Source organism: Equus quagga, chromosome 17 (genome assembly GCF_021613505.1).
Source record: "Equus quagga isolate Etosha38 chromosome 17, UCLA_HA_Equagga_1.0, whole genome shotgun sequence".
Lineage (NCBI taxonomy): Eukaryota > Metazoa > Chordata > Mammalia > Perissodactyla > Equidae > Equus > Equus quagga.
In genome coordinates, this window is record NC_060283.1 from 45,636,790 (window position 1) to 45,660,999 (window position 24,210).

The 24,210-nt window shown below is 39.7% G+C and overlaps 1 protein-coding gene across 4 annotated transcripts in view; it reads left to right on the top strand.

Moving 5' to 3' along the window:
* DOCK10 (dedicator of cytokinesis 10) overlaps positions 1-24,210 on the top strand; it is a 262,527-nt gene that overhangs the window by 105,418 nt on the left and 132,899 nt on the right. For all 4 annotated transcript variants that reach the window (XM_046644370.1, XM_046644368.1, XM_046644369.1 and 1 more), the window contains exons 2-3: positions 8,284-8,403; positions 20,816-20,905. In XM_046644370.1, the coding sequence (XP_046500326.1) occupies positions 8,284-8,403; positions 20,816-20,905 (210 nt within the window). The remainder of the gene's footprint in view (positions 1-8,283; positions 8,404-20,815; positions 20,906-24,210) is intronic.

Consider the following 24,210-nt stretch of genomic DNA (forward strand, 5'->3'; position numbering starts at 1 on the left):
TGTGTTACTGTCTATTTCTCCTGTTATGTCTGTTAATAATTGCTTTATATATTTATGTGTTCCTATGTTGGGTGCATAGATATTTACAAGTGTTATATCCTCTTATTGGATTGTTCCCTTTATCATTATGTAGTGCCCTTCTTTGTCTCTTGTTTCAGTTTTTGTTTTAAAGTCTTTATTTTCTGATATAAGTATTGCTACCCCTGCTTTCTTTTTATTGCCATTTGAATGGCCTTTGAATATATCATGACTTTGAATATATCATGCCACTCCTTTCTGGCCTGTAATGTTTCTTCTGAGAAGTCAGCTGATAGCCTCATGGGGTTTCCTTTGTATGTAACTTGTTGCCTTTCTCTTGCAGCTTTTAGGATTCCCTCTTTGCCCTTAATTTTTTTTTTTTTTGCAGTCTTTTTTGGTCAGGAGGACTGGCCCTGAGCTAACATCTCTTGTCAATCTTCCTCTTCCTCTCACCCCAAAGCCTCAGTACATAGCTGTATGTCCTAGTTGTAAGTCCCTCTAGCTCTTCTATGTGGGATGCCGCCACAGCACGACTTGACAAGAGGGGCATAGGTCTGCACCTGGGATTCAAACCAGTGAACCCCAGGCTGCCAAAGCGAAGCATGTAAACTTAACCATTATTCCACTGGGCTGGCCCCTGTCTTTAATTCTTGACATTTAAATTATAAGGTGTCTTTGGTGTGGGCCTCTTTGGGTTCATCTTCGTTGGTGCTCTATGTGCTTCCTGCACCTGTTTCCTTCCTTAGGTTAGGAAAGTTTTCAGTTATTATTTCTTCAAATAAATTCTCTGCCTCTTTGTCTCTCTCTTCTCCTTCTGGGACACCTATAATAAAGATGTTAGTATACTTGATGTTGTCCCAGAGGTCCCTTAGACTGTATTTGTTCTTAATTCTTTTTTCTGTTCAGCTTGGATGATTTCCTCTACTCTTCTGTCAAGCTCACTGATCCATTCTTTTGTGTCATCCACTTTGTTGTTGATTCCCTCTAGTGAATGTTTCATTTCTGTTATTGTATTCTTCACTTCTGATTGGTTCACTTTTATATTTTTCAATTCTTTGTTGAAGTTCTCAGTGTATTCATCTACTCTGCCAAGATCAGTGAGCATCCTTATGGGTATTGGTTTGTACTCTTTAACAAGTGGATTGTTTACCTCTGTTTTGTTTCGTTCTTTTTCTGAGGATTTATCCTGTTCCCTTTTTTGGAACATTTTCCTTTGTCTCCTCCTTTTGCCTATTTCTCTTTGCTTATATCTATGTATTTGGTAGATAAGCTACATCTCCTGATCTTGGAGATGTGGCATCAAGTAAGAGATGCCTTTTGAGGCCCAGCAGTGTGCTTCCCGCTTGTCACCAGCTCCAAATGTTCCAGGAGTGACCCCTGTGTGGGCTACATATGCTCTTCTGTTGTGGCAAGGTTTCTCTTGCTGCAGGTGCACTGGTAGCCTAGGTTGGCCCCATGGCTGGCTAGTTGTAAGGCTCAGCTTTGTGCAGCTGCTATGGTAACTTTAGTCACATTATTGGATGAGAGGGGAGGGCCCAGGATAGCTGGCTGCAAGGTCAAATAGCACATACCTGCTGCTGTTTTGCTGTTAAGTGAGTCAGGCCCCTAGTGTAGGTGGTTGCTAGGCTCAGGGGCTCGAAGTTGCTGTAGTCCTCTGGCCTGTGAGGCTATTGTCAGCTCTCTCAGTAGCACAGCTGGGTAGGGCAAGCCCCCAGCCTGGCAGCACACAATCATTTCAGGCATTAAATGTGGGGCAGTTCCCCTATGTGGCTGTTTGAGAAGGCCAGCGACACAAGTCTGCTGCAGGTGACAAACCTCACCACTCGCAGGCTCACACACTCCGTCAGTGCAGTCCTGTCCCATGGGCATGCACTGTCCCACTGAGGAGGACCCACTCACTCCTCACACACTCCAGTACAGGCCCACCCCTCACACACACCCTGCTTCGTGGAGGCAGACCCACTTACCCTGCTGCAGGGGCCCCACATGCCCCGCCTACATGGGCCCACAAGTTCTGCTCAGGCCTGTTGGTGGGCAGGGCCAGTCCCTAGGGTGGGCTCCCTGCCCTGGCTGAGCTGGATTAAATCGGTGCTCTAGTGGGCAGGGCAAACCCCTGCACTAACAAACCAAGGAAAGAAATCTAATGGTGTCTGTCAGTGTTTGTGTCAGCACGCCTGTACTAGGTCACAATAATGGCTGCCACCAGCATCTCAGTCCCTGAAGAGGTGGTTCCAGCCAGCTCCTGCCTCTCCAAGACATGCTCCGAACTTTTCAAGTAAGTCTCTTTCCCCAAAGGACTATGCAACTTTCTTTTTTGGTGGTTTTGTATTGGTTTCTGGAATGGGTGGATTTTTGCATGGGCCCTTTAAGAGCAGGCTTTTCTTTCTCTTATGTTCGATAGCTTCTGTGGGGATCTTCCCCGTTGGCTTTAATAGCCAGCAAAGCCAGGTATTCTGGCACTCATCTTGGTGGTGTTGAATTCAAAAGCTGCTTATTGTGGCAAAGCTCTCCTTCTCAGATCCCCCACTCCTCCAGGAGAAGCTTCCTACCTTAAGGTTCTCTGAGTCATCAAGTGCCATGGCTTGAATGTGGGTTTTTCCTCAACAGAAAGGTATTTCTGCCTCTTCTTCCTCAGTCAGTGTTGTTCCTTGTTGTGGAGGTTTTTTCTATCCAGTTTCCAGTTCTCTCTCAGAGGTAATTGTTCCACATGTAGTTGTAAATTTGTTGTGTCTGTGGGAGGAGATGAGTTCAGAGTCCTCCTATGCCACCATCTTCCCAGCAATCCTCTGAAAAACTCAATTTTAATGGGCATGTATTATTTCTTAGAATGGATGTACATAATTTCCTAATAATTCTTTATCCTTGATGATTTCTTGTTTCATAATTTTTAGCTGGCCTTGTCCTTTAGGCATTACCACCTGTTAGAGACCTAGGTATTCTGGCTTCAAACTCTAATGTCATAATATGTGTGAATCTAGAATCATTGTCAAGAAGAACTTGACGTTCTTTCTTCCTGAGGTAGTGCCTTTTGTCTTTGCCTTTGTAGCCGGGTTTACCATCTTGATCATGGACCTCAGCCTCCTCATGTTTTCCCCAAAAAGCCAATCATATGCAAATTTTGTGTGTTAACTACCTTTACTGAAGAATTAAAGAGTTACAAGGAGGAATCATGGCATGTTCTGCACAATTATACATTGATTATTCCAACGCTTATCCTATTTTCGTTGTCCTTCCCAAAACCCATTATAGCACCAAGACTTTTTCCACTTTACACACTTCTTTGAAAGACATAAATCACTTTTTTTGAGCAGCAGCTCTGATGTCTTCACTTTTGGGGTATAGACTCCACCAGCCTACCTGCCTGTCTATCCCTCTTAGACTAAGGTGAATATGTTTTCTCCATCTTGTTACAAAAATAATGTTGCAAAAACATATTTGTATAAATCTGGGATTATATGTGTGGTTATTTCTTTAAAATAAAGTCCTGGAAAAGGAATTCCTGGAAGAAAGGATATAAACTTATTTACTTAATAAATATTCATCGAGTGCCTACTATTTACTCTTTGTACACATTAAATTTATAAGTGCTTTAAATGCATGACTAGTCAAAATTTAAAACTCACAGCCTTTATTTACTTAACACTTATGTAATGAGTACTGTGAGTGTGGTGCTAAGAGAATAACAAATATTTCCTCATTTAATTTATGATATAGCTTCTATTAAGATGTCCATTTTACAGATTGGGAGACTAAGGCACAGAGATTCTAATTAACATGCCCAAAGTTCCACAGCCCATAAGTGGCAATGCCATCACTAGAACCCCAGGAATTCTGGTTCTAGAATGCACATTACACTCTCTGTTGCATCTTATCATAGAAAACCTATAATCACACTCTTTTTAACTTGGCACTTCCCTAAAACAAGGCTGGGTAGTCTAGGTTATTTCTTGGTTAGATTGTACTTCCATATTCTGGAGAGAGGTCCAGGGTAATGGTTTAGTCATTTAATTTTTCAGTGTTACATGCTTCAAATGCTTATATCTATAGTGTAATTTCTTCACCCTTTGATTTTGAATAATAATGATGAAAATAATTTAGATCCTCGTAATGGAACACTCTGTTCTTGAAATTAGAATCTTTAGCTAAGGCATGGACAATCTTCTTACTTCAAATCCAATTAGATGGCTCTTGGCAGCCCTGGCTATTACCAAGATGGCAGGTTCACCAACTCCAAGACGTAGATGTTGTGTTGGCGTTCCATGAGAAGTTGTGGAATAAGTAGAGGAGAAGAAAGCATTTGTTTTTGTGACAGGAGCCCATTCTTCTGCTGTGAAGTTGAATTGGAGGAGAGCTGTGGATTTGGGGAAGTAGATCAAACAAATGTCTTAATACTAAATAGGAAGAATAAGGCCTATTGCCACTGTGGTGCAACACCAACTCTGCTGCATAATAACAGGTACTGGTGGGTGCCTTTTCCCATGCCGGTAGTGATTTTAGAATAGCTAATGAAATTCATTACTCATTTGAGAGAAAGAGAGTAAGAGTAAAAAGCACTACAAAAATCCAATCCAGTTCAGGGTAATCTTGGCACATGCCTTATCCCAGTTGGAGCATTTCCAAAAAGAAAGAGGCACATTAAATTCAGAAGGGACAACCCAACCATTGTAAAGCTGTAAATCAATGCTGCTCAGTTCTCACTTTCACTCAACGTCTCTGCAAGGAGCAGTAGTGGGAAATTAACTGATCCCACCATACTTGTAGACATCTGTCTCTTTGACCAAAACACTGAGCATCCAGCTCTCTCATTCCAGAGAGAACTACTTATTGTATAGCCTGGATTCTCACCATCACTGATGCATAAAGCATCCTTGGCAAGCATTGCCAAATTCTAGGCTCTAGGGGCTGTGGAATACATCACTGTTATTTTCGTTTGTAAACTTCAAATCCACAAAATATTGAACCGTCAAATATCTTGAATGTTACACATTGATTAACAAATTCCCTTGAAAGATGGAACTTTACTGATACATCCCCCAGAGATCAAAACTTAATAAATTATATGAAGCAAATTTGTTAGACTTTGCAGCCCCATGTCGAAATAACTTGAGTGCAACCTTTTGAACAGAAAGGCTTAATAAATGTCATTCATTGGTTGGTTGGTTGGTATAGCCTGAAATGAATAAATAAAAATATACCTTCCAACAGATGCTTACAGGCTATGCCTTTTATCAGGAAAATCAAAGAGAGTTTAGGATTTAGTTTTTCTATGGTTTTATTAATAGCCTGTGACTTGTGAGCTCTGACTTTCCGATTATACTCATTTAGGTGGGATAAATTTTAGGTGGAAGGTGGGCCCTGTTAAAACATCTTTGAAGATCTTCTAGGTCTTCAGCTTATTTATTAATGCTCAAGTTGTCACTAATGGGAGAGAAAATTTAAAAGATAGTGAGACCAAGATTGTAGAAGAACTCTTAAAATATTCTTCTGTCATTTGCCTTTAAACCTATAAATTGCAACGCACACTAAGCCACACCCTCACACTCCTGTTCAGGCTGGTGTGAGGAAGGGGGAAAAGAGGGGAATGTGTGAATAGCTACGTCGTGGGCTGTTGGTGCCTGAGAACTGAAGGGCGTCATAAACTTAAGCTGAAGAAACAGTGCAGGAAAGGGATGTAACCAACCAAATCTATGGCAGAGAGAAGAGCTTCGTGACGGCTTTACCATACATTCCGGCGTTTTTGCTACGTTTTATACACAAACATAATTTTAGGGAAAAAAAGAAGTTCTAGAAAAAGCCAAGTGTTTCAGGCTTGAAGGCCTATGGGGCAGTTGGTAATATAAATGTGTGATTTTGCAGGGTATGAGGTAATAGATCAGGACTACGAGGTGTGTAGACAAACTGGAGTGAAATACAGGAGGCCCCACCCTTATTGGTGGTTTTACTTTCTGTGGTTTCAGTTACTTGTGCTCAACAGTAGTAGGAAAATATTAAATAGAAAATTCTAGAACTAAACAATTCATAAGTTTTAAATTGCACACCGTTCTGCGTAGCATGATGAAATCTCTCGCCGTCCTGCTCCATCCCATCCAGATGTGAATCAGCCCTCTGTCTACTGGATTCATGCTCTGTCTGCTAGTCACTTAGTAGCTCTCTTGGTTATCAGATATTGCAGTGCTTGTGCTCAAGTAACCCTTATTTTACTTAGTAATGGCCCTAAAAGTGATGCTGGTGATTCGGATATGCCAAGAGAAGCTACGAAGTGCTTCTTATAAGTGAAAAGGTGAAAGTTCTCAACTTAATAAAGAAAGAAAAAATTATATGCTGAGGTTGCTAAGATCTACACTAGGAATGAATCTTCTGCCCGTGCAATTGTGAAGAAGGAAAAAGAAGTTGGTGCTAGTTTTGCTCTCACACCTCAACTATATATGTCTAGGGAAAAAACCAGTCTATATAGGGTTCAGAACTATCCAAAGTTTCAGGCATCCCCGGGGGTCTTGGAACATATCTCCTCAGATGAGGGGCAACAACTGTACCATTACTTAAAGGCATTAGAAGCCAACCAAAAATAAAATAAAGTAAATATTTGAGCCAAATCAAACATCTGGACTCTGCGTTTGCCACTTGAGCAATCAATTTGTGATCCTTGAGATTAACCTTTGCCTGGGAAAATATGGAACTGGAACTTAAAATAAATCTAAATAGAATAATCATATCAAAAGACAGGGATTCCAGAAGGACTTCTTTTTAAATTACCCACGTCACACCTAGTGACTCTATATCTCCTACTTCAAAACGCTGAAGGTTTCACAGCTCTTTCCCTAAATAGATTATGTTGGGCAACTAAATTTCTCCAAATATTGCATGAAGTCCTGTATTTTTATTTGCTAAATCTAACAATCTTACTTGAAGTCCCTTCCAGAAAGAATATTCACCTTACATGGTTTACCTAAACATTTGTAAAATGGATTTGTTCTCATTTTGCTTGTTTTAGTACAAAAAGTACGTTCTAATACAAAGTACATTTTGTTTGTTTTAATATAAAAAGTACTTGTTCCTGGCCCACTGTGTTGCATTTTGTTTTGTTTTATTTTTTATATTTGGAAAATCATCAAAATAAACATTGACTGCTACTCTGAGAAGACCATTAGCAATTACTGAGACATCAGTGACAGTTTCTGGGGCTTTAGTAGCAGCAACTTGCCAAAGAAGACCTCAGAAATCGAAGCTAAATCTGTGTGAGGTGTGAGGGAGGGGCAAAGTTGGTGGGAAACTGTTGATGTCATTAACTTGGAAAAGAAAAAAAAATTTTCCATTTACAAGATCGCTTTAGCATCCAAATTTCGTAGTGACCACTCCAACTTCCAGGAGCGCCCCCAGAATCCAAACAATCATCCCTTTTCATTTAGCTTGAGTAAATGTTTCATCAAAGGACTGGGGAACCAGACTGTGTCCTTGTTTTCTGCTTTGTAAGGTTTTATTCTTTCTTTGGAGTTCCATCTTTCTCACTTTGTGAGTCCTGTACCGTTCGGAGTAAACACATCAACCCTGTAATGAAACGATCACACCTTCTCCCACTGGCATTTATCTTTTTGGCTCGTGGGCAGCTTCTTTGAAGGAAGTGCCTCTCTTCTCGGCTGCAAGATTTTAATGCAGTGTGATTATCTGGCTATTTTTCAGTCTTCTTGGTTTTCGCCACACTACGTCCATAACGGTTGTGTTGTTCAGTTCTATTAGAGAATTACCTAGCTTCTCTCTATAGTGGCACAGAGGCTCAGAGCCAAGCAATTAATCCTGACACAGGATCCGTACTTCATGACCACTAAGACAGCGTGTGATACTTTGATTGCTAGGGGGCCAACATTTTAAAATAGACCCAAGTAGACCTCACAAGGAAGTATCTAATTCATCAAAAATAATGATGAGCATCTTAATGCTAGGAAATTCTTCACACTTACAAAGATCAAGTTTACATAAACATGTAGTCTATGGATGTGGTAGGGCTGAATACCGTGAGCTCTGGGCACTCAGTCTGAACAGCTTGAATTACTGAGCGAGATGTCAAGTATTTCAGGATCTCATTATTTCAGATCTGGAAATAATAGTTATGTGGCTTTGCCCTCAATGCCTGGAGTCTCTGTGACTCCACTGAAAAGGTTGCTTAATGTCAAAGCCTTGCTGATACTAAAAAATGAAATCCAGCCACACGCTGAGAAGAAGTAAGATTATATGTGTCAGTGGTTAATATCATATTTTCTTTTTCTACAGCAGGAAAAGCCCAGGCTTCTCGAGCCTTTGGATTACGAAACTGTCGTTGAAGAACTTGAAAAGACCTATCAGAATGATCCCCTTCGAGATCTCCTATTCTTCCCCAGTGACGACTTTTCAGTAAGTTCTCCTTTTTAAGCCATCCATACTCAGGAGGGCCCCACAAGATGACCCTCTCAAACTGGGTCCCTGTCTTCTCTTAGACTGGGGAGCTCAGTGCTCTTCCTGTGGCCACCCTACATGACAGTCATTGCAGCGGGAGTCCACATCCCGCATAGTAAGTGCCCAAGGACCTCCCAAAGTTGGAAGATTGGAGGCTCAGTGACACAGTGGTCACTTGGAACGAGGATGGCACAGGGTGCTGCCTGGTTCCAGGTGGTACTGTGTCCCTGCCAATGTCTGGGTTTCTAACTGCCTTACCTGGTCTCACAGAACACTTCCTCCCTCAGGCCATTTCTAAGTGAAAGATTCTAAGCAACTGAAACCAACCAATGGCAAAGGCAGGAATCTCTTGGCACAAAGATGCAATTCTTAAAAATCACCCTTAATCTTGATAAGGCAATGTAGAGGCTTGGGGACAAAGAAAGGTAGGCAAGCCCATCTTCATGGATGGATTTGTGATCTGAGATATCACCCCTTTAGGACAATACTCACTGGCACATAGAATGCGCCTGAGGGTGATAGAGAGAATGAATAAAAAGAAAATTCATTTTGGAGACGAACACAGTGAAGTTATGGATGATGAGCACCCAAGTGTCCAAAACATCCCATTAATAGTCATATTAAACATTTTTAAATTGTTGGTAAATATCTAACTATGTAAACAGAGATCACAGTAGGCAGATGATAACCTTTCCTGTTTTTTCCTAAAAAAAAGGTACTCATAGACATCACAAACATCAATGTCTTAAAGCAGATGAAAAGGCAGTTCAGGGTAACCCTGTGAAATAGCCACTGTCCGTGGAAAGTCCTGTCAAGAAGCTGGGGCCTCAGTGCTCACCCTTCCTCAAATAGTCTCAACCTTCCGTTCCCTCTCTTACCTTTTCACCTTCCTCCAGGGATTAATAGAAAGGAAGGCATATGGAAGTTAATAATTTCCTGTTCTAAGTACAAAAAATGATGGAATAAGGTAGACATTTGTAGGTAGGAAAAAAGGAACTCTCCCAATCTACTTTTCAGATTTTTAAATGGCTCCCACTTTAGCGTTTGAGGCTGTCTGAGAGAGGCTTCATCTCACGCAGAAATCTCATTTCTGTGGTTGGACCAGGCCAAGGCAGCTTGGACTGCAAGCACAAAGTTGAACCACGTTTTGTTTTTTTAATTCCACGTCCTCATTTTCTTTCAGACTGAAGGTAAACCTTGATGAACAGCCTCTTTCTGTTAACACACAAAAAGCATGAAACATGGAGTAGCTTTTCTTCTAGCTCTGTAATTCAGAAATAAGTCACAAATATGTTCCCTCAGCTCAAGAAGGGAGTGGAGGCATGCAGACAGGATGTAACATTTGCACTGAACTTGAATTCATTTTTTGGCATCTTTCCACACTCATTTAAGTTAAAGACTGACTGATTACTCTATGACTTTTGCCATCCTTAATGGTGTAAACAGAGTGTATGATAACATACTGTTTTATTTTCCCCATGTGAACATTCCAATGAATATACTGTATATTTTTTATCCTGTGCTTGCTTAAAATACTTCTTTGCCACCTTCCCATTGCCTTCAAAATGAAGGGCAGACACCTTAGCATTGCCTGAGGGCTCCTCCAAGATCTGGTCCCTGGCCATTTCTCAAGGCAGTAGTCTTCCCTCCCCACCCCACCGCCATCATACACAGTCATCTTCCTTTCTAATTGGAGTAAAACACTAGCACAATTCTGAACATACTACTCTATCTCCCCTCAGACTGTTTCCTTTCTTTATTCATCCAACAAATGCATTATATATAATACTGAACGTTAGGCATTAATCTCAGAATGGGGAAATGGCAGTGATTAGGAAGGAATTACCTTATTTTCATGGAGCTTACCTTTTGACTGAAGGAGCGAGGCAAAAAATAAGTAAACAAATTAACAAGATCATTCAGATAAAGACCAGATCTATGAAGAAAATAAAACAAGGCTCTTTGATAGAAACTGACTAGGGGAAGAATTCAGTTGGACTGCATGGTCAAGGGCAGCACCTCTGACAAGGTGAAATCTGAGCTGAGTTCTGAATTCCCGAGGAGGACCAACCATGCTAAAACCTGGGGAAGGAAGGAGGGTTTCAGGCTGAAGGAAGAGCTATTACAAAGGCCCTGGAGAGCTCTGAGATTGAAGAATGGGATAGCAGGACAGAGAGAGTGGTCAGAGATGAGGTCAGGCAAGGACAAGATAAGGCATTTGTATCTTACTTGAAATACAAGTGGCAAGTCACTGGAGTCTTTCAAGAAGGGGAACAAATGACCTGGTGTATATTATTAAAAGCTCATCTGGTCTCAGGTCTGTGACACAGTGTAGAGGAAGTTGGGAGACCAGCTGGGAGAGTAACTCCCAATTAGCAGGTGCTCAAGACATATTTGACGCCACCTAGTCTCTATCATCAGAAAATGTCATATCAGACAAACAGCTAAAGTTTCATTTGCATTAAGCACCTGACAAACAAAGGATAATGTTGAATACTATTACCATGTAAAGTGGCAAGTTTTTGAACAAAATTCAAATAAACTGTTTTCCTTCTTTCCTGTTCTAGAGAGTAAGAGTTGACCAACGATGGCCCATGGGTGGCCTGTCGCCTATTTCTGTATGTCCTATGAACTAAGAATGGTTTTTGTGTTTTCCTTTTTACGTTACTGTTTTATTTTCTTCATAGAACTAGTTAAGTAGTCGAAGGAAAAAAAGAATATTTTGTAACCCATGAAAATTATATGAAATTCAAATTTTGGCATCCATAAGTAAAGTTTTATTTGAACACAGTGACACCCATTCATTCACCTCTTGTCAATGGCTGCTTTCATGATACAATTGTCTGTTGCAGAGTTGCAACAGAGGTGCAGTAATTGCAGCCAAGATAGAAGGCCCTAAAAGATTCACTATCTGACACTTTACAGAAAAAGTTGGGAGATCCCTGCTATACAGCACAACCAAGTTCATTTTTGGGTTTTTTTCCTCTCCCTTTGTATGGAGTAAAGACCCTTCCTCAAATGCCCTCTGCCACTGCTCCATCCACAGCCTGCGTCACTTTTTGGGGGTGTTGCTCACCAACAGCAAGCCTCCTGTTCACCTGGCTAGAGCATCATTTCCCTGGCTCATCCTTGAGCAATGGATAAGGATGCTCTGGGATGTGTCCACTCACCCAACCGGAAGAGGTCATAAAATGACCACTCCAATCCCAAGGCATCCCAGAATGGAAGGCGGGGGGCTGAGGGGGGGCATCTCCAAACTCCCTAGCCTCTCTCCAAACATCCTTAGCTCGATGTGCCCTACGCCCTGCAGAGGGAAGACTCCAGCTCACTTCTGTGTCTCCTCATTCCCAAGCACCCACACTTGCAACAGACATGATTCATTACATGGTTTGTTTAATCAATATTTATTCAGCACCCACGAGGTGCTGAATATAGAACAGCACTTCCGAGCTGAGCGAGACTGACAAGAAAAGCAAAAGCCCTGTGTCTAAGGAGTGGGCCCTAATATGGCTGAAAAATAAAGTTGATTAAGAATGCTTATGGTTAAGACAGATCAAGAAACTGGGGCTTCGTTTGGTCCTTGTTACCCCTTAAAGGAAATTAGTTTTTACCATGGCAATACCCTATATTTCTCTCTCTTCACACTGCTGGCCCAACCCATCCTCATCCATTTTTGCCTGGATCCCCAAAGTGGTCCTCCTACTTCCTCCTTTGCTCTGCTTTGATTCACTTAAAGGAAGCTTTTAGACTATAAATCAGATAATGCCATGCCCCTAGTTAAAACCTTCCAGTGGTTTCCCACTGCCTTAAGTGTCAGATCCAGCTCCTTGCCATTGTCCCCATCAGCTGCTTCTGGATGGTCCATGAACCCTGATCTCTAAGCCTTGCTTCCCTGGGTCATGACATGGATACCTAGCATTCTTTGTGTTCCCTGAACTTCCAAGCTTGACGTCTCTGTAGGGCCTTTGCACTCTCTGCACAGCTGGGTCCTGTTTTTCATTCATGATTCAGTTCAAATGCTACCCCTTCAAAGAACTCCTGACTTCCACCTCCATGACCCGCTCCCACACTGTGTTCCTCTATCAGGTCACCCTGTTTGCTTCTCTTTCTAGCACTTCTCACTACTTAGAAAGATCTAGGTTTGCCTTTTCAGTCCTCTGTCACTTGTTTCTCACCCTCGAACAGATAGGACAAGGATATGCTCTGTCTTGATCATCGTGAGACCCCCCCAGCTACTAGAGCAGCACCTGACACAAAGCAGATGGAAAATGAACATTTGTTCCACTGTTATCTTTCAGAAATATCTAGCTTATCATTTCAGAATATAACTTTAATCCTTCCATCACCTTTAGGAACCAAAAGGCCATTCTGAAATGAAATTTGAGAATAAAGAGAATGAAGTAATTAGCTTTGCTTGATGTTGAGGAAACTGATCATTAATAAGATGCTTCCCTCTTTGACACGAGTCAACATGTCACCTTAAAAAAACAAGACTGAGATCGTGATCCCCTTCTCCAGAGGCCCTTTCCATCTGGTACAGTGTTCAGCACATAGGCGGATCAGCAAAGATTAATTTCCTCCTGCAACACTTAATGTACTCGTTCATGTGCTTTGTATTACTAGGCAGGGAAGAAATCACTTCATGTCTGTATTTCAAGTACCCAACACGGTGTCTAGTTCATGCGCATTCAGTAAAGATTGTTGAACTTTGAATTAAAATCATCTTCCAGGTTACTAGGCTAAAGTAGCAGCATTTCCTTTATCTTGGCACACCAGGTAGAATCTATTCCTCCTAGTGCGTGGGTGCTGGGAGCAGGCAGCGTGACCTTCTGTACTACTTGCATCATGATGATTCACTAGGAAGAAGCAGTCTAGATGCATTTATTAACTCATTCATTTCAAAAACATGTACTCCTTGGGGTCGGCCCAGTGGTGTAGCAGTTAAGTTCTTGCCTCCACTTGGGCAGCCCAGGTTCACCAGTTTGGATCCCGGGTGCCAACCTATGCACCACTTGTCAAGCCATGCTGTGGCAAGCATCTCACATATAAAATAGAGGAAGATGGGCACAGATGTTAGCTCAGGGCCAATCTTCTTCCAAAAAAAAAAAATCTGTACTCCTTCAATAATTATATTTGCTATTCTTGTTTTCCTCATCTTTCTTTATGAAGCTGGTAGTAATAGAAACTTAAGACCAAAAAATAAAGAACTTAGTCACCAAGTTGCGGCTTAGTAAAATAGGCAAGGAGAGTAAAGAGGGAAAAGCACTCCTGAAGAAGTTTCAAGGACACACTGAATCATGGTGTGGGGTGATTCCATTGAAGGAGAGGCTGAGACAAAATGGAACAAAAGGTGAGAAAGCCAGAAATGAGTCTCTTGCTGAGTGAAAGATACAGAAAGCCTGAAGTGGAATCATTTCTGAGAGGTACGAAACGTTAAGTAAGAAAGTTCAGAGGTCAGAAAACTGGCAATACTGAGCACTGTGGGAAGGCCCCCTGACCACCTGTATTTCAGTAGTGCTCACACCAGTGAAAGTATTCTATTTCAACTCAGCTTCATGGCCCACCTTCTGGGAACTAAGCTCTCAAAAGTCCGTGTTGTGTGCCTGAAACAGCCTGTCAAGAGATTTTCATGGTTTTCTCAAATCCCGTCGTCATATCAGTGGTTCAAAATTAGTGCCCCAGGGATTTCTGAAGCATCTGCGATTTCCATTGGCTTACTATAGATAATGAGTGAATTGTGATTTCTTAACACACCAATGGCTTGTTCTTTTCAGAGTATGTTTTTAGCTGTAAAACGCCACTGGTATATGGGGACTTCCAGACTCAACCACACGGGTCATTTTGTGAGAGGAAGCAGAAAAACCTTAATAGCTTTTCAATTGAAAAGCAGAAAAGTCATGAGTTTTTTTTCTTCTTCTTCTTCTTACTTCCCCGACTGAGACACAGCTTAACATATAGGAATCTCAACCTCTTTTTAATCCTTGGCTTCTGAACCTGAAAAGCAGGCTTTAAATGGCTCACAGTGTTTGTGCGAGAACACTGTAATTGCAATTTAAAAGCTAAGTAATAATCTTTGTCAAACTAGGCTATTTGTAAGTTGTAATATTCCTCTCGTTTACAAGCTAATGAAGCTGAGAATCAGAAAGGCTCCTATTCAAGGATATAGAGTAACTGTGAGGACAGAAAGCAGACATAAGCACCTTGACTTTTGCTATTAGAGTTTCTGTCTAAACAGCGTGCTTTTGGCTGGCTGCTTCTTAGAAAAATATAGTGCAGAACATGGAGAAAAGACTAACACTCTGAATCCCACAGTGAGTGGTGCCATTAGAAAGTTGGTACTGTAGTGAAGCGATTCTAGAGTGCTTATTTCAATTCAGTAAGAATATATGGAGATTGCCCTGGGCTCAATGTACTAAGAGTATGTGTCCACATAGACTTGTACAAAGATGCTCATAGCAGCATTATTCCTAGTAAGCCAAAAATGGAAACAACCCAAAGGTCCATTGACTGGTGAATGGATTAAAAAAAGTGTGGTATAGCCATACAATAGAATGTTGTTCAGCCATAAAAAGGAATGAAGTACTGATACCTGTTCCAACATGGATGAAACTTGAAAACATTATACTAAGTGAAAGAAACCAATCACAAAAGGACCACATATGGTATGATTGTATTAACATGAAACATCCAGAATAGGCAAATCCAGAGAGACAGAAAGCAGATTGGTATTTGCCTAGGGCTGGGAGAAAGGAGAATGGGGAGTAACTGCTAATGGATATGGGATTCATTTTGAGGGTGATGAAAATAATCTAGAATTAAGTAGTGGTCATGGTTCACAACCCTGTGAATATACTTAAAACCACTGAATTCTATACTTTAAAAGGGGTGAATTTTGTCACATGTCAATTATATCTCAATAACACTATTATTTTTTTAGAAAAAAAAGGATTGTTCTAGACATTAAGATAGGGCTGATGTAGGTGGTCAGAGATTGGGTACAAATGAATCATAAAAACACATCTACATTACCACTTCATTCTTTAAAAGGAAAAAACAAAATATACCAAAGAAACAAGAAAGAAAAGAAAGAACATGGCAAAACATTTCATTTATTGTTATATTTTATTCCCAAATAAGAAATGGCTTGTTCATATGCAAAAAATAACACACATGTAAAATGACTCACTGAATTAATCACTAGAAGAGCTTTCGGGTCTAAAATATTCTAGAGTTAAGCTGCAGACTTCATGTATGACACAGATAGTAAATGAGATAGTTCAGAGAAGAGAAAATGTGTGTTGGATGAATTAGAGAAGCTTTTCAAAAGGAGCCAGCACCTATACTAAACCTGAGATCAAGAAAGAAGGAAAAAAAAGGGTTTTTTGGGAGGAAGAGGAGCAGGGAGAAGGCATGTGCAGGAATGAGCCCAGCATGGAAGAAGGAATGTGAGCAACCATATGGAAAAAGGCAGTGGCGGGTTGGCTGTGGTGGGTTGGCTCGTGTCTTAGGCCGGTTGCTCATCACGGGGCCATGTCTGCAGGCCTCACACCGAGCAGGCTTCTTCACTGAGCCTCCTTGGAGAGTGAGCTCAGACCACAGCCTCTGAGTCCTTGCCAAGGGGAGGGCCTGGTGCAGTAAAGTATCTTTATATTATTGGAGCGCTGTGGTTTATTAATGCTCGTGTTTTTCCATATGTAGAATGTGTCGTCCTGCCCTCCTTAGAGGCGGCAAGATGCATTTTGGAGCCTGGAAAATGAATTACAAAAAGGGAAGTGAAAAGACTTGCTCAGGGATTTGTCAGTCCAAAACCTTGAACCAGGTCTCCAAACTTCCCTGCTTAGATGCTTAAATACTGTGATGGTTAAGTCCCCAGGCTTGACTTGGCTGGATGATGACAACCGTCCATTTATGGGCAACTGCTCACTGTTTGCACATTTCCCATTCAGTTTAACTTCAGCAAAATAAGAAAGACCTTCTCCTTAAAGCACAGTGAAGGTACTAAAGTGATATTCTGTTGTACTTTTTTGTAATTTTATTGAAGTCATAGTAGCTTATAACTGTGAAATTTTGAGGTCATAATAGTTTATAACATTGTGAAATTTCGGTTGTACATTATTATTTGTCAGTCACCATATAAATGTGTCCCTTTACCCCTTATGCTCACCCCCCAACCCTCTTCCTTCTGGTAACTACTAATCTGTTCTCCTTGTCCATGTGTTTATCTTCTACATATGAGTGAAATCACACGGTATTTGTCTTTCTCTGTCTGGCTTATTTCACTTAACATAATACCTTCAAGGTCCATCCGTGTTATTGCAAAGGAGACAATTTTGTCTTTTAATGGCTGAGTAGTATTCTTTTGTGTGTATATATATATATATATATATATATATATATACCACATCGTTTTTATCCAATCATCAGTTTATGGGCACTTGGGTTGCTTCCACGTCTTGGCTACTGTGAATAATGCTGCAATCTCATGTATTTTTAAAAAATAAAATAAAATGACAACAATACTCTTCTGAATGTGGTAAAAAATGTTTTTCAAACAACCAATGTAAGATGAGTGCCTGCTCTGCTAGAATAAAAGGCAATATCAGTGTCTTAATGAGAAAAGTAGGTGAAGATCACTTTTAAACACGTGCTGGGCTTGAAATTGATGGTGATGTGTTAGTTAGTAGTCCCTCTTGTGAGGCTTGTTGACTTCTCAAGCTGAGACTGACTGATTACTATAAACACCATCATTTTTGTCCCTTTTTTTGAGCAGCTGAGGTCTACAGTACTGTCAGAGGAAGCTCTGCACAGCCCCAGGATAGGAAAAGCAGCCTCTTTTATAGACTTTGATAGTGGCCTTTGGCCAATTGAGAAATAGCCCCGATGTGCTTGGAACGAAGTCTCCTGTGGTCATTTTAGCCAGCAGAATGGTGGCTGTGACAAAGCCGCAAAGACTGCCCACTGCAGAGTAAAGACAAACAGAAAGTGCCAGGGCTGTAGTCGGGGATGTCTGAATATGGTGGGCCTGAAATTACAAACACAGGCCTGCATGCGTCATTTCATAAATAAAATGACAGCTTTTATTTCCAAATGCCTAATCTCTGGACAATAGGCCCCTTATAAAACTCTACCACCCAAAGGGAGCTCGGCTGAGTTCCAGAGCTGCCTCGGATCCATTTCACGCTATTGAGCTGTACTAATTGCCAACCAGACAGTTTATAAAAGAGAACAGGAAGTCTCTTGTGGCCAAGGCAATTTGTAGTGGTCTGAAAGCATCTAATTCTCAGAAAAGAAATTCTTAGTAACCATATTAATACCCCTAACAAATATGACTGTGTATACTTTTCTTCTTATTTGATCGATTTATTTTTGCTTCAACGGAGACACATTAAAGAAATCAAAAATGAGTAGAAGCACCACAATTCTTGAAGTTGAACCTTGTAGAGGCTTTCTGTAAATTTCTTTTTCAGGCAAATTCTCCAGTATGGCAACAAAATATAACAGATCCATAGCATGTTATACGCATTCGTTATACACATATTCTTTCTCTTATATCTTGTGTATTCAGTGCAAGGTGTTAGATGCGCCGTCATTCCATGCATGAAGTGAAATCCTGTTTTAGATTTATCACATGGTCACATGAGGGTGATTCAGCCCGGGTTGTCTCCTTTAGTAAAGAACCAACATCATTTCATAACTAGAGGTCATCAGGAATCACTCATAGCCATTGAACACAGGATTCGTTTTTATAACCCCAACCTGAGTGAATTTCCAGTCTCATACATTGCATATGAACGTTAGCTATGTATTTGGGACCCTGTCTTTACATATGACATTGCAAATCAAGTAGCCATAAGACTATACTACTGGAAACCTAAGCCCACATTCCAGAAACTCACAATCAAGAAGAAAAACAAAAGCGTCTTAAACCAGCTCAGTATTCACTCTATTGTGTTATACCACGGAGCAGTGATCTTAGCGGGACAACAGGTTTGTGGTCTGACTAAACAGGAAGCTTAAATTTGGGCCATGTTACTCTGTACTCTATCAGATTTAGAGTATTTTAGAGCAGGTATTTTTTTTTACAGGCAAGAAGTTAACAGCAGGCTATAGTGGATAGTGAGAAAGAGGAATCTTTTCCTTTTTTGCATAAAAAGTTATAAAATAATGGCTGAAATATATAAAAATTTTTGAATTAGAGACAAACAAATCCCTAAATTTTTCAGTAGATTACAGAGGGTAATAGTTCCTAGAAACCAAGCAAATGACGCTGTGTATCTGAATTATCTGCCCAATCAGGAAATAAATGATCCCCAGATAACTGAAATCCAGCAGTAATCCCCAAAGCTCAAGTTAGGCATGAATTTTAATCTTCTGCTCCAAACTTTCGGTGGACTTTATTTACTGTTTATCTTCTAACAGAGTGAATAGTAGAAAAGAAGCAACTTGAAAGAGGAGATTCAAAAGGAATCAAAAATGTAGAATGTAAATAAGTCCTAAATTGGTTTTATTGTACTTCACGCGGGAAGCGATGGCTCCCTGTGTGTGTATCCATACTTGGCTTGAATTGATAGCCACAGCCTCTTTGCGCTTCCAGACTCTGTTCACACAACTGCAGTCGAGTCCTGGAGCAAGTGTGCTGACCAAGGAAACTCAGTCTGCAGCTATGTTTTAGGATGAGCGTGTATTTTTACCATGTGATGTATCTTGAACATAGTTTCCTCATTATTTTGTATCTTCTGATCTTGTTAGATTCACATGGCATTCTTCCTCTTTCACAGTGTCCAAACTCCATGCTCCCCAAGCACACCACACACACACACTCAACACAGATACACTCACATACCATCCCCAGTAACACAGGCATACACATGCTCACACATGACATTACATAGCACACACACACTCACACCACATATATTTACACATACACTCAAAGACAGCACACTCTCATGCATACTTGCATGCTCACACTACACACACACACCCGCTCACCACACACACACATACTCACACAGACACACTCATACACTACACTCAATCATATGTGCTCACACGGGCACATACCACACACTCACCCACCACATGCACACTCATACATGCTCACATAGTACACACACACTCAACAAATGAGTTTTTAAGCACCCAACTGGGCACTGAGGTCATAGCAGTGAACAAAACAAACCAGATTTCTTGCCCTTGTGGAGCTTACATCAAGAGCAAAGAAAAAGGGGGATTTGAAGAAAATGCGAGTCTTGGATTGGAAGAAAAGGAAGGATGCTGCCCTTGGTGGCAGAGCTTGCCACAGCAACTGTGAACTTAGAAGACTAACTTCCATGGACCCCTCTCCTTCCCATCTTCTCCAAAACTAAGGAGGGGTTTTTAGACTCTCATTTGTTCCAATAAATAGTCTAGAAAAAATGCTCCTCACCTACGACCATTCAAATAAAACATTGTTTTCTAGTACTCCCGATGAATCACTTGTGGGTTTGCGGATGTACAAAATAAAAGATCCCAACTCTTGCTAACAAGTATGTTAACAGACTCATCTTAGCATCTCAGCATCTCAGTTATCGCCAAGGAGTACAGAAAGGAAGCTGATGGCTGGTGGTGGAAACTTACTGTTTTGAGGGCATCCTGTCCCCCCCAGCCTGATGGAGCTGGGGGTACGCAAAGAGGAAACAACCTGTGAAATCTGTTTTAGTTGTTTCATTTTAAGAGCTACTTTATACTCTTAGTTTACGCATATTCATTACATAGAAAGTTGTTTGTTTAGCATTGAAATTGAAAATATTTTGTTTATTTCAACAAAAATAAAGATACTAAAACACGACTTATTTTCTTCAAGGTCCAGATTTACTGAACAGTCTTTCTTCCCTCCTACCCCGAATTGTGGCTGCACACACACACACACACACACACACACACACAGCTTCTAAAAGGGGGTAAGTTTACCCTGTGGATATCCAAGAAATTATTTACAGTAAGGTTAAAATAATGCTGATTTTATAAGTTTTCTCCTTCATTTCAAATTTATTTTAGCCTTAACAACAACAACAAAAGATACCAATAGAAATAAACTAGTCAAAACATATAGATGCCCAAATTTTTGTTTTCTGCAGAGAAGGGAACAGCTTAAAATTGTGAGCTTCACTGATAAAATAGTAATCACAATAATGCTCGTAGTGGTAATCAAGAGGGATCGGATCTTCTCCCCTAAAGATTAAATTGGTAAGAACCATGGAAGTTTCTCTGTCTTCTCTTAGCCTGAAATGCTAAGATCTGAGACACTTCCCTGTTGTGTTTTTGGTACAGTGGTCTGCTCAATACTCTTCAGCTGGAAGGCTTAACTTCATCTCATTGTTCTTCCCAGACGGCCACAGTTTCTTGGGATATCCGCACAGTGTACTCCACAGTACCTGAAGACGCAGAGCACAAAGCAGAAAATTTACTGGTGAAAGAGGTAAACAAGATGCTTCCAACCGTTTATTTTATAAATGTCGCTTTCCCCAAGATAGTTCTTAATACAACTTAGTTATTCTTGTCTTCCTCTCCTTTTCAATAGAGAATTCCAAATGCTGTGATTAGTTGATGTCTTTCAACCTTTATCACCTGTAGACGCTTTCCATTTTCCTGTTAATCATTCTTCATTATTTTGTGACTATTCAAGTTTTGAATTTTTGCTTTATTTTTACTTAATTTAAAATCCACACGTTGAGAAATGTTTGAGTATTCTTACTAGGAAGATTTAATTTTATTTGACTTATTTGGATGGAGTTGTAGGAAATTTTGCATAATAGTGTTTCTTTTTTAAGAGATATGTTTGTTTCAGGTACTAACTATGCAAATAGTTAATGGTAAAACCCTGTGGACAGCTTTAAGGGACTGATAAAAATGTGTTAGTGTAGCATCTGCTTGCATTCAGTTAGTGGAGAGGAAGCCTACAAAATTGCTTCTTCTTCTAACTAGACTATGGACTGCTTTACGGCAGGGATTGGGTGGCACATAACAGCTACTTAGAAGATGTTTGTTGAATGAATAAAGGAAACCAGTCCTTTCTTTACAGAATATGCCATGATAAAATTTAGCCCAGCAGAGGTGAAACTGAAAGCAGTGGAGTCTAAATGTAGTCTTTAATCCTGAGCAAGGAGGGTATCCCAATTAGGATTTAATTAAAGCTACAAACAATAGTGCAACCCTTTCTCAGCTCTTCACATATTTGTATGAATATAAGCTAACCTTATTAGTGTACATATTAATACTAATCTGATTAATCATAGATATTTTACGTTGTCCTATTCAGTCCAGATCATCTTTTGCCATAAATTTACCTTTGCTTTTCAAATTCTGTTATTTCATGTTTATTTCCGAAAGTTCACATTGAATTACAACACCTTCTAAGGAGGTAGAAAAAACAAAAATGTGCAGATTGAGATAACATCAGGATATCTGAGTATACTTTTTTCACTTTTACTGATAAAAATAGTAAATGTGATGTTAGTACCATGATATGTTATTTACAGTTGCCTTAGAGGAAGTTTTAATATCGAGTAGAGCATCACTGTTTAAAAAAAAGAGTTGGCAAATCATTTTCTACACAAGAAACGTGTACAAAAGTCCTGCAGTAAATGCATGTTAATCTAGGTAGAATCTGAAACATTTATGAAATTGAATTTCTAACAGAGAATCTTTAACCAGGTCTGCTTGCATGTTGTTCACGAAAATATTGCCCTTCCTTCGTAAAGATCTTTAACTTTGTTGTTAAATTTATTTCTGTGTATTTTATAGTTTCGTTGCAAATGTGAGTGGAATTTTTAGAATGCATTTTCTTTTCTTACTGTTCATTGCCGAGATGTTTTTAAAAGCTGTTGATTTTCAAGTGTGCGTAACTAGCTTACTAAACTCACTTATCCTAATAGTTCTTATTTGATTTTTAGGTGTATAGTCATATCATCTTAAAACAACTAAAAATTTCTTCTTTTCTAATAAGTATATTATTTCTTCAATTTTTGTCTTATTTTATTTTCTCATATCTCTAAAGCAATGTTGAACAATAATGCTAATATTGGACATCCTATCTTATTCTTGATTTGGGACTTTATGACAGTTTCTGGCATAAAAGAATTGTCTAAGAAGGGTCTTCCTTGGTCTTTATCGGATTTAAGAAGGGTCTTTTCTGGTCTCTACAGTGCTTATAAAGGCTGACCACCCTATGTTATGAAATGCATATTCAGGCTATTGATATAATGGCTTTTCTGCTTAAATTTAATACTGTAGTAGAATTAATAGGCTGCTGTCCTGTGGATCCATACTTGTGTTTCTGGAATAACCTTTCTTGTTGTATTATTACCTTAATACTCTACTACATAAGAGTTGCTAATATTTTAGTTAAAATTTTTGCATTTATATTCATGAGTGAAATATTACTCTAGTTTTTTTTTGTTCCTGTGGTATTAGAGAGACACTGGCTTTAAAAAACAAATTGTGATGTGCTCCATGATTTTCTGTCTTCTGGAATACACAAATAAACCAGTGAAATGAAACAGAGGATAGATCCACATTGAAGTGCATATGGTTACTTAATAAATGGTAAATATAGCACTTCAAATTCTCTGGGGAAGGGTGGACAATTCAACAAATACCACTTGGCTATCCATTTTGGATAAAAATTAAGTTAGGTCTCTCTCCCACATTACATACAAAAATTAATTCCAGATAAATTTTTAAAATCTGAACTTTAAAAACAAAAATTATAAAAATGTAGGAAAACATTTTTAAGTGGAAAGTTATAGAAAATGGAAAGATATGAGCAAATAAAAATTTGTTTTTATAGAATGAATGGTTCCATAAATAAAGCCAAAAGAAAATATTTAATCCGAGAAATTATTTGCAATTCCTTGTATCTTACCCCCCCACACACACACACATTCCTAATGTGCAAAACCCCACTAATTAATAAGAAAGATAAAAATAACTCAAGAAAATACAAGCAAAAAATATGAGCAGGCAGTTCAAAAAGGGAAATGCAGTTGGCCAAGAGGTATGCAAAGCTGCCAAGCCTTACTTGCAGTCATGGAAATACCAATTAAAACAAAAATGATGTGTAACATCTGAATGAAGAAAAATTTTAAGATGAGTATCGTTTGGTAATTGTGGGAAGACAGGGAAATAAGCACTATCACACGTTTGTAGAACTCACATGTCTATAGTCTTTTGAGATGTAATTCAAATGTATCTTTTCAGTAGTACATATAAACATGCCACATGCATATTACAAAAACAAACACTAGCACCTAAAAATATAATTATAAGATGGGTATTGCTGCACTGGACAATTTGTAGTATCAATTGATATGGGTGGGATTGAATGAGCTTTGGCACATCTATATTTTGTAATAATATGTAGCCAATAAAAATCACATATATTTAGGGGCTGGCCTGGTGGCACAGCGGTTAAGTTCACACACTCTGCTTTGACAGCCCAGGGTTTTTGGGTTTGGATCCCGGGTGCAGACCTAGCACCACTCATCAAGCCATGCTGTGGCAGCATCCCACATAAAAAAAATAGAGGAAGATTGGCACGGATGTTAGCTCAGGGCCAATCTTCCTCACACACACAAAAAATTACATATATTGAAATACATTAACTTGGATGCCCATGATATGTTGTTAAGGGAAAAAAGTAAGTTGCAGAATATACAGTATGATGTCATTGAAGATATAAAACCCATGTGTATATGTAAATATGTTCATATAAACCTAGAAAAA